The sequence below is a fragment of the Dipodomys merriami genome, unplaced genomic scaffold (assembly GCF_024711535.1).
Source record: "Dipodomys merriami isolate MVZ:Mamm:240054 unplaced genomic scaffold, mDipMer1.0.p SCAF_15, whole genome shotgun sequence".
NCBI lineage: Eukaryota > Metazoa > Chordata > Mammalia > Rodentia > Heteromyidae > Dipodomys > Dipodomys merriami.
In genome coordinates, this window is record NW_027202826.1 from 11,497,030 (window position 1) to 11,508,542 (window position 11,513).

Genomic DNA, 11,513 nt, shown 5'->3' on the forward strand with positions numbered 1-11,513 from the left:
GGCTACCTAATGAAACCTACCTATTTAATATATCTTACACTAAGTAGTTGGGATTACAGGTGTGAGCGACTGACACCAGGCCCCTTCACCACTTTGAACAGTTTGGACCCACTTCATAGGTAAAACAAAGTCCCTATACTTAAAATCTTGTCTGAAAATGTTAATTAACCTCGAACATTTGCCAGGCTCTGGCCTCTATATTCTAGATAAGAATGTTCTCCTTAACTGGTGAAAACTGAGCCTTCTGATCTGCTCATAGATCTCAACAATGGCAGCGTAAAGATTTGAACCCAACTCTGCCTGACGGAACATTTGCCCTTATGAGCCATGCTCCTAGAAACATTGGAGCTTGGGAACTTTGTCCCTGGCCATTGTCTGATCTTTGGGCGCTTTTCTGTCCCTCTAAAATTGCCTACCCCTTCCCAGTTCCTTCATTCCATCAAGAGGAGGTTTGAGCCCCAACTATCAGGCCTGCCTTTGACTTTGATGTTTTGTGTGGCTCCCAAGCATAGGTTCCTGAATGAATTTGTATGTCTTATCTCCTGTCTTCTATGGATTCAAATACCTCACTAGCACCTCACCAGCAGAGGTGTAATTGAACAGGGCAGAGGAAAGAACCCAGGATTTGGTGTAAAATTCTAGTTTAACTCTCAGTCCTATCGCTTAAAATTTGCATGACATTTTCTGTATAACAGATGAGCGAGAATGCTTCCTTCAATTCAGAGTTCCCTTTGTGGGGACCAAATGTAATTATGATTAGGGATATTAGGAATATTAAGGTAGTTTAATTTTTTAAAGGCAGTTGGTTTCGTTTTCCCTCATGAATTTTTCTCCGGGACAGATAAACTCACCTGTGTGGAAATGAAGCCAAGTGACTTGGTGCAAAATCACACGGAGGCTGGAGGTGTGGCTCCAGTGGTAGAGCACCTGCTTAGCAAATGAGCAACAACAAAAGGGCACATAGAAGGGAAAGGCCCCAATCTTCTTGGGGAGAGAACCGGTGGGACTCAAGCTAAGTGTACCAGCGAGGACTGACTGTCACAGGGCTGGGAAAACAATCAACAGAAAACAAACTGGGGCTGACTGGGCTTCCTCCTGCCCCCAGACTTCAACAAAGCTTGGAAGAAGAAGAGAGTCCCCAGCAAGATTCCCCAGCCCGAGGCGCCGGTCCGGGGTGGAGAGGCACCGGCGCGGGCCTGGCAGCAGTTCGGGGTGAGCCCTCCCCGGGGTGGGGCCTTGGCTTGCGCTGCCCGGGTGCTTCGGGAAGTCCCTCCCGGTACAAAGACCTCTCGGTTCCCCTTTCCCTGCCCGGCCATCCCTCCCCGCCCCCGGGCCTCAGGAGAAGCTGCCCGGGGAGGGGGTGTGTCCTGCGGGCAGTGAGCCCCGGAAGGCCCCGGCTCCCCGGGGCAGCCCTCACTTCCAGGCCGGGCGGCTGGAGGCGCGGGAGGGACCGCGGCGGGACCGGGCGGTGTGGACCTCCCTCCCCCAGGTACGCGGGCGGCACGGGCGCTGGGACGGGGCTCCCCTGGAGAGGAGCGGGGGGATCTGGGGTGGCGGGGGGCGCAGCCCGCAGGGGATCCTGCCCGGCCGGGGCGGGCGACGGTCCCCCGGCCTGCGCCTTCCTGGAAGGGCCGCCGCCCTCCTTGCTCCCGCGCTGCTGGTGCTCCCCCTTCCCGCAGGTCCCCAAACCTGCGGACGCCAGAGCCTTGCTGGGCTGAGACCCAACACGGACCCCTGCAGGACAAAGACTGGATTTTTTACTGACTTATCTCTGCGGTGGTTTTATTCAGAAGTGGGAAGGGTCTCTTGAGCGCACGCTCTGCACTTCTGTTCACTGCTGGTACTCTCCCACTTAGGCCAGCTCTCCAGGCTAGCCTTTGGCTGGTGAATTGCAGATAGGATCTTGCAGACTTTTCTGCTTCAGCTTTTTGAATCGATTTCCTCAGATCTGCCTCCTGGAGTAGCTAGCTAGCCACAGTGCTGGCCCTGCTTCCTGCATTCTCCCTTAGATGGGTGTGTAGCTGGGAAAATAACTTGAGTAATCCTGGAGTCGAGCTCTTTTCCGCGTGAATGCTCTGAAAGTGTGTCTTTTTAACTGCATCCACTTACATAATTGAGGCTTTGTATGCATGTGAGCCAGGAGATGTGAACCTGCTCACATAATTTTGATCTTGGGGAAGACCCTGACTGTGTTCCAAAGAACTGGTAGGTAGTAAAAAAAAAAAAAAAAAAAAAGACCCCCCCCCCACACACGAGAAAATAACAACTACCTTGATTGAGAAATGACTTCCTCATCAGTATTTCGTTTGTCTTGTTCCAAGCAAAGAATCTTTTAATCATCTTAAACTTTATAATGTCTCTGTTTTGGAAAATATTGGCAGAATTCCACCACATGTTTTAGATATTTCTAAGTTATCAGATAATGTTTGTACTATTTTATTTACAAATAAATTAACTGGGAAAAAAATCTTACTACAACCCTTCCCCTGGTTTAAAAAAAAGCAAGAAAAGATATACAAAAGCACAAAATAAGTGGGAAATAAAGTAATAATGTCATAATTTGATCAAGGTATTAGTAATTATATAGAAGGAAAAGCCTGCTAATTTTATAATTAACATAGTAATAGACTTAAAAACTACAACTGAATATTCATAGGTTGTTGACCAGAGATACTTAAGGACACAAAAGAAAAGGCCAAAGCTTGTAACCAGTTATCAATAGTAGGTGGGTATTTAATATTTAATATCAGGCAAGAATAATCATCAGTAGTGAAAAGGAGGAACATTTTCCTAGCGTCAAAGTTACATGAGAACAGATACAAGTTCTGAATTTATAAAAACCTATATTAACACGACATAAAAATGGAGCCAATCTGATAAGAATAAACAGGGAAACAAATTCACAATGAGAGGGTGAGATTTAATCATCTCTCAGAAACTGATAGAAAAATCAGACAAAAAAAATCAGTAAGGATAAAGAAAATTTAAATAATATACAGCTACGAAAACCTGGAAGAAATTAACAAGTTTCTGGTCAGGTAAATCTACCAAAATTGAATCTTGAAGAAACAGAAAATCCAAACAAATTGTTAATGAGTAATAATACTGAGACACTAATAAAAAAAAATCATGCATCAAATAAAAACCCAGGGTCAAGTATAGTGACTTATACCTATCACCCCAGTTACTTGAGAAGCAGAGATTAGAAGGCTTCTGCTACCCCATCTCAAGTAATAAGCTGGATGTGGTGATCTGTGCCTGTGATTTCAGCTCTGTAAGATTAAAATTTAGAGTAGCAGGGCAAAAATGAGAGACCCTATCTGAAAAAATACCAAAAGCAAATAGATATAGGGACTTGGCTCAAATAGTAGAACACCTGCCTAGCAAACACAAGTACACACACACACACACACACACACACACACACACACACACACACACACACACACACACACACACACAGTACTTCATTGCTTTACTGTGAAATTCTACTAAACATTTAAAGAAGAACCAGTGCCAACTCTTTCCAATCTGTTTCAAACATGAGGAGGATGTAACTCTTCTGCACTCATTCTAGGAGGTCAGCATCTCTACTACCGAAGTCATATAGAGAAAAGGAACTACTTACTATCTCTGATGAACACAGGTGAGTAAGCCATGGGCATTCTGTCCTCTAAGTGGGCTGGTGACCTTATGGATGGGCTCAGTATTGAAGGCTTTTTTGCCCTCTACCTTCTGCTGTGGGAGGACACAGCTAGGAAGCTTTATCTTGGCAGCAGAGTCAGCCTCACCTGCCACCAGTGCCAGAGCTTTGATCCTGGGCTTCTCAGCCTTTATAATTACAGGGAGGAAATTTGTATTCTTTATAAATTATCCAGTCTTGGGTACTTTGTTATAGCAGCAATAGAAAGTTTCCCTTGGGAAAGTTGGAACTCTTAGAGGTGGTAGACGTGCTGATTGGGTGGGTGTGTTGGTGGTTCCATGCATGTTGACACAGTTATACTCACTAAATTATGTACACTAATTCTGCACTTTAAAAAAATGGTACTGCTGGGCACCGGTGGCTCATGCCTATAATCCTAGCCACTCAGGAGGCTGAGATCCAAGGATCGCGGTTCAAAGCCAGCTCAGGAAGGAAAGGCCATGAGACTCTTCAATAAACCACTCAGAAAACTAGAAGTGGTGCTGTGGCTCAAGTGATAGAGCTCTAGCTTTGAGCTGAATTGCTCAAGGACAGCACCCAGGCCCAGAGTTCAAACCCCACAACCAACAAAAAAAGAAAAAGAAATGGTGCTGAGGTTTAAACTCAAGGCTTCATGCTTGCTAAGCAAGAACTTGCTCTACCACTTGAGTTATACCTCCAGTACTTTCTGCTCTAATAGTTTTTGTGAGGCTTTTTTGTATTTATTTATTTGTTTTTGTGCTGATCCTAGGGCATGAATTCAAGAGTCTGGATGCTGTCCCTGACCATTTTTTGTCAGTGTTCTACCGCTTGAGCCACAGTTCTACCACTTTCAGCTTTTTGGTGGTTAATTGGAGCTAAGAGTCTCATGGACTTTCCTTCCCAGGCTGGCTTTGAACTGTGATCCTCAGATCACGGTCTCCTGAATAGCTAAGGCTTACAGGCATGAGCCACTGGCACCGAGTTGCTCTGGCTATTTTTGGAATAGGATCTTTCTTTTCTTCCCTCTAGGCTGATCTTGACTGTGATAATTCTATTTATTGCTCTTACTATGGCTGGAGTGACAGGCACATCCCTCTGTCCAGCATTTATTGGTTGAAATGTAGGTCTTGAAAACTTTTTACCTAGACTGGCCTTGAACTCCAGTCCTTCCAATCTCTGCCTCCCAAGTAGCTAGGATTCGAGTTATGAGCCACCAATACCTGGTCAGTTACATTTTTGTATGCCAAATACTTCACGAAAGCTAGGAAGAAAATGAAAACTCAGAGCCAATATATTGCGTGATATGACTCATTCATTTAAACATAAAGAGGAAGGTACACAAAGCAGTAACTCTGATGTGAGCACAGAAATTCTCCAGCAGCAACGAAGTTCCTAGATCAAACATGTTTTTTATTTAATGTGTTAATTCTTTATATTTAAATTTTCTCAAGTTGCACATTGCATAAATTAGGCCTTTATAGTCTGTTAGGTTCTGTGAGTGAATGTGGGAAATTCATTTTGTAGTTACTATACTGAGCAAACACAAGAGGAGGTACACAGATTTAAGCAATTAGGGTTCTGAGTAGAAGGAAGGACGGAGTGCCAGAGGTGGATTGGGAGAATCCTGACTTCATAACAGTCCTTTGAGCAGCCCACCCACGCTGGAACATTCCTGCTATGCTAAGTCTTGGCAGGAAGAGGAAGTTCTTTTTTATTATTTTTTTTGTGGGTTGTGAGGCTTGAACTGTGGGCCTGGGCACTGTCCCTCAGCTCTTTAGCTCAAGGGTAGACTCTACCACTTGAACCACAGCTCCACTTCCGGGTTTTTCTGCATATGTGGTGCTAAGGAATCGAACCCAGGGCCTCATGCATGCAAGGCAAGCACTCTACCACTGAGCCACCTCCCCAGCCCAGGAAGAGGAAGTTCTGCTGACTTTGCTTCTTCCTGAGGCTCCCATCATTCCCCCACTGCTGGTGTAGAGCAAAGTTTGGCTGGTGTGCTGGTGAGAGTGGGTATTGTTGCTGTTGTTTAGGTTGGTGAGCAAAAGCACACAGTGCATGCCTGTCAGGAGCTGAGATGGTATTGAAGCCAGGAGGACTCATGCTTAAAGCAAAGAGCGCTTCAGTGCAGGAAAAGGTAGCTAAAAGTTCCCATGTGGAAGTCTAGCTGTTCCCTCCTTCCTCTGTTCAATCATGTGCTCATTTTTCAGCCCACATGTGTGTTCAAGTCTGCACAGTAGCCAATATCTGTCATCTTTATCCCCATTTATGTGCTCCTCAGCCTCCCTGTTATTTCCTTTGCATGCATGTATGCGTGCATGCAGTGCATATATGTGTGCCTCACAGGCTTGATCAGACATTTCTCCAGAATCAGAATTACAGTATTCTGTCAAAAACAACCATTGAAACTGGCACCAGTGGCTCATGTCTAGAATCCTAGCTACTCATGAGGCTGAGATCTGAGTATCACAGTTAAAGCCATCCTGGGCAGGAAAGTCTATGACACTCTTATCTCCAATTAACCACCCAAAACTGGAAGTAGAAGTCTGGCTCAAGTGGTAGAATGTCATCTATGAGCTGAAAAGCTGAGCAAGAGTGTGAAGCCCCAAAGTTCATACCCCAGTAGCAGCGCACACACACACACACACACACACACACACACACACACACACACACACACACACACACACACACACACACACACACACACACACACACACACACACACACATCACTAATGTGAACTTCATTGATCTGTAGGTTACCTGAGTGGACAATGTTCCATGCTCTGTGGACAGCGTGGGCTGTGGGCACCATGATTGGCCTCTCCCAGGAAGGACCCCCGGATCAGACATCTCTGTCATGTGACCGTGCTGGTGTCTGCGATGGGCGTTCCAGGTCTTTTACCTCCATTCCCATAGGCCTCACAGCAGCCGTGCAGAGCCTTGACCTGTCCAACAACAAGATCACCTACGTGGGCCAGGGTGACCTGCAGAGCTGTGTGAAACTTCGATCTCTGGTGCTGCAGTCCAATGGGATCAGCACCATAGAGAAGGATGCTTTTTCCTCCCTGCGCAGCCTTGAGCTCTTGGACTTGTCTGACAACCAGTTGTTGAACTTATCCTCCTCTTGGTTCCAACCCCTTTCTTCCTTGAAATTCCTAAATGTAATGAAAAATCCTTACAGAACACTCGGGGACGTACCTCTTTTTTCTCACTTGACCAATTTACAAACCTTGAAGGTCGGAAGTATCCACACCTTACTGATAAAGAGAGTAGATTTTGCTGGACTCACATTTCTTGAGGAACTTGAAATCATTGCATCAAATCTCCAGAGTTATGAGCCAGGAAGTTTCAAGTCAATTCAAAACATCAGTCATCTGACCCTTCACCTCAATCAGCCAATTTTCTTGGGAGAGATTTTTGGAGATCTTTTAAGTTCTGTGGAATATTTGGAATTGAGGGATACCAATTTGAACAGTTTTCAGTTTTCAGGACTCTCTGTCACTGAAACAAATCCCTTGATTAGAAAGTTGACATTTAGAAATGCACTATTCACTGATGCCAGTTTTAATGGACTTCTGAGACTTCTGCACTATGCTTCCACACTGGTGGAATTGGAACTTGATGGCTGCACTCTTAATGGTGTTGGGGACTTTGAGCCATCTGATGTGGAGGAAATCAGAGACCTACGTAATATAGAAACCATAACGATCCGGAGATTGCATATTCCAATGTTCTACTTATTTTATGATCTAAGTACAGTCTATTCACTTGCAGGAAGTGTGAAACGAGTCACTGTTGAAAACAGTAAAGTGTTTCTGGTTCCTTGCTCCTTCTCACAGCATTTGAAATCATTGGAATATTTGGATCTCAGTGAAAATCTGATGGTTGAAGAATATTTGAAAAATTCAGCCTGTGAGGGTAGCTGGCCCTCCCTACAAATCTTAATTTTAAGGCAAAATCATTTGACATCTATAGAAGAAACAGGGAAAATTTTACTGACTCTGAAAAATCTGACCAGCCTTGATCTCAGTAGGAATAGTTTTCATTCAATGTCTGAAACCTGCCAATGGCCAGAAAAGATGAAAAGCTTGAACTTATCTAGCACCCAAATACACAGCTTAACTCGCTGTGTCCCACAGACACTGGAAGTTTTAGATGTGAGCAATAACAATCTCAATTCATTTTCTTTGTTTTTGCCTCAACTTAAAGAACTTTATATTTCCCAAAATAAGTTGAATACTCTACCGGATGCCTTCTTCTTACCTGTATTACTAGTCCTGAAGATCAGCAGGAATACAATAAGTACTTTCTCTAAGGAGCAACTGGATTCTTTTCACAAACTGAAGGTTCTAGAAGCTGGTGGAAACAACTTCATCTGCTCCTGTGAACTCTTATCTTTCACCCAAGAGCAGCCAGCGCTGGCAGAGGTCCTGATTGACTGGCCAGACAATTACCTGTGTGATTCCCCATCCTATTTGCGGGGACAGCGGGTTCAGGACACCCGGCTGTCCATCTCTGAGTGCCACAAGACAGCAGTGTTGTCTGGTGTGTGCTGTGTCCTTCTCCTGTTGATTCTGCTCACTGGGGGCCTGTGTCACCGTTTCCATGGTATGTGGTACATGAAAATGATGTGGGCCTGGCTGCAGGCCAAGAGGAAGCCCAGAAAAAACCCGGTCAGGGACATCCACTACGATGCCTTTGTTTCCTACAGTGAGCAGGATTCCTACTGGGTGGAGAACCTGATGGTCCAGGAGCTTGAGCACTTTAACCCCCCCTTCAAGCTGTGTCTCCACAAGCGGGACTTCGTCCCTGGCAAGTGGATCATTGACAACATCATTGACTCAATCGAAAAGAGCCACAAAACTGTCTTTGTGCTTTCAGAAAACTTTGTGAGGAGTGAGTGGTGTAAGTATGAACTGGACTTCTCTCACTTCCGGCTCTTCGACGAGAACAATGATGCCGTCATTCTTGTTCTTCTGGAACCCATTGAGAAGAAAACCATTCCCCAGCGCTTCTGTAAGCTGCGGAGGATCATGAACACCAAGACCTACTTGGAGTGGCCCAGGGACGAAGCTCTACAGGAGGGGTTTTGGGTCAATCTGAGGATTGCAATAAAATCCTAGATTCTTCACTGATGGCCAGTTAGTTATGACCCAGGCATTATCATGATACCACTATTTATAACTCAGTTCAGGCTAACAGAATTAGATAATATTCACAGTATGTACTGTCCCTTGAAGACTTAACTAAAACTACTAATCCTGTAAGCTTTATTTAATAGTGTTGGACTATAAAATCTATTACCAGATCAGGGGAAGAAAATGGGTTTTGGCTTTTCTTCATTCTGTAAGATAGTTGTGATCTGAATCCATCAGTGGTATCTGAATCCTCTGCGCCATTGGTTGGATCATCAGGAAGCAGCACAAATGATTGATTGTATTTGGCCATGTCCAGTCGGCTTCTGTAAAGCGACACGTGGGTAGTCAACAGAGCAGGCTCTGCTCCACCCACCTGTCACCTCTCCCTAAAGTCGATCTAAACAAAACCAGGCAAGATATTTGTGAACTCAGCAAGGTTTGTTGCTACTCCTAGCAAAGGCTGTGTGTACTCATGAATTCTTCAGCATACAGAATACCTGGCAGGGGTGTTTCCAAGTGATCTGGGTCTGTGCTTCTGGGTATGTGAATTTCTCCAGGCATAATTGGAAGAGGGTATGTAACAGAAGATGCCAGAAACTGTGACTTACCATGAGAACAAAACTGTTGGAGTAGATGAAATATTTAGGAGAATATGAAAGAAATCTCCCTATCAGATCTGATCTTTTTAGGCCTTAATCCACATGTCCAATTCTAATTAGCAACCAGTTCTCTTATTTTCTGTTCCCCTACGTAGATGGTGTTTCTTTTCTTCAATGCAAAGTCCTTGTTTCTAACTCTGAAAAAACTTTTCCATTTCTCTTTGTTTCTCAGCATCTTTTTCTCCATGGGCCCTCTGCTTGTCACAAGCCCAGAAGCAACACGGGCCAACTAACCAAAACTGTGGACCAAATCTCCCAAAACTGTGAACCCAAACAAACCTTTCCTTTTTCTTTTTCTTTTTCTTTTTTTTTTTTTTGCCAGTCATGGAGCCTGAACTCTGGGCCTGGACACTGTCCCTAAGCTCTTCAGCTCAAAGCTAGTGCTCTACCACTTGAGCCACAGCACACCACTTCCAGCTTTTTCTGCTTATGTGGTACTGAGGAATCGAACCCAGGGCCTCATGCATGCAAGGCAAGCGCTCTACCACTGAGCCATCTTCCCAGCCCAAACCTTTCCTTTTTTAAAGCTGATTATTGCAGGTATTTGTTACAGTAACAGAAAGCTGACTAACACAGTGATTACTTCAGATATCTGGACTGTGAGGGCCATACTGCATTAGGCCCTGAGTCCAGAGTTCTAACGGGGTCTAGAAGCTATTTCCTGGCAACTATCTATAAAAGGTAAGTGGCAAATACATTAGAGATCAATGTAATAGCATCTGTAATTTTTTTAAAAGATAAAAATAATTTTTAGTACTTTCTGCAAATGTGAGAATTGTTCATTTGCTGATGGACTAAACTTAGGAACCTTGTTTTGTGTTCTTACCTCTTGAGTGCGCCTACCGTATAATGAGTATTGAATTAGTGATGTCTTGCTGAGTACAGAAACAACTGGAATTAGGTCTTCTAGAAGTCTGGATGGCAAACCAGTTGTAATACTGAGGCATCGAGTAGTGTGAAGATGGAAAGTTCACAGCAGGTAGAAATCTTAGTGTGAGTTATCTTGAAGGGGGGAATCTGGCCAGCATTAAGTACATTGCCAGTATTTGGACAAGGAGAATAACCACTAGTGAATTTCCTTTCTGCTCCATCTGAGGGTAGTGGTCTTATGTTCCCTTAGTGCCATTGGCTGTTTAACACATGAACACATGAATTACTTTTTGGAATCCAACACATCATTCTTGGGCCAATTCTTTCTGATTCGTCATCCCTATTCAGCTAATTTTGTTTCCTCCTGCCAGATTAGTTATTCTTCTTTCAACAAACACTTGTCATGTGTGTGTTTTGTGCTGGGCATTGCTTTAAGTGCTATGGGTACAGTAAAGAGCAGAATGGATGAAATTCCTTGCCTTCACTGAGTGGAAAACAAGCAATGCAGCCTGATACAGTTTCAGGTACTGGTATGTACTATGAAAAAGATGAGGGCAGAGGTTTCAGACAGGATGTGGTGTGTGCTTGTAGGCTTACATGTGGGATGTGTGAATATTCTCTCCCTTAAGTGCTTAGTGTTTAGTCCCAGCAAAGTGGTAGCCCTGCTACTGGAGCATTGTGAGTGACCCTTTGTACAGGCTTTGTGGTGCCAAGTTGCCACAGTGCCTAGAAAAGACGTTAATTAGAATACTGTTATATTGGATCGGGAACATGGCTTAGTGGTAGAGTGGTTGCCTAACATGCATGAAGGCCTGGGTTTGATTCCTCAGTACCTCATAAACAGAAACAGCCAGTAGTGGTGCTATGGCGTAAGTGGTAGAATGCTATCCTTGAACAGAGGAAGCTCGGTGACAGTGCCCAGACCCTCAGTTCAAGCTCCAGGACTGGCAAAAAAAACCCACTGCTATAACTAAATTATAACTAAATGTTGCCTGTGAGGAGCATTTTGCGAGCTTTTGAAAATCTTCACAGATCAGAGCATTGTAAGCCAAACTGGGGGTGTAGTGTATATGGTGGGGTGTAACCAGATATGTCATATTAGAAAACAGTTGTAAGAAAAAGGATGAAACAGCATCTTTTATTTGTTGAATCCATTGTTCAGTTTCTCTTCAGTTAT

At 44.3% G+C, this 11,513-nt stretch overlaps 1 protein-coding gene across 10 annotated transcripts in view; it reads left to right on the forward strand.

Annotated features, from left to right (window-relative positions):
* The first annotated feature begins 1,308 nt into the window (after positions 1 to 1,308).
* Tlr2 (toll like receptor 2) overlaps positions 1,309 to 11,513 on the forward strand; it is a 37,336-nt gene continuing 27,131 nt past the window's right edge. For 8 of the 10 annotated variants that reach the window (XR_011371893.1, XR_011371890.1, XR_011371889.1 and 5 more), the window contains exons 1-3: positions 1,309 to 1,489; positions 3,578 to 3,646; positions 6,425 to 10,147. Coding sequence is in view for 1 of the 10 variants with exons in the window: in XM_070022247.1 (XP_069878348.1) it covers positions 6,441 to 8,792 (2,352 nt within the window). In the remaining 9 variants the exon portion in view is untranslated. Of the gene's footprint in view, positions 1,490 to 3,577; positions 3,647 to 6,424; positions 11,491 to 11,513 lie in introns of those variants that run through there. The other 2 variants (XR_011371894.1, XM_070022247.1) reach the window with 2 other exon arrangements.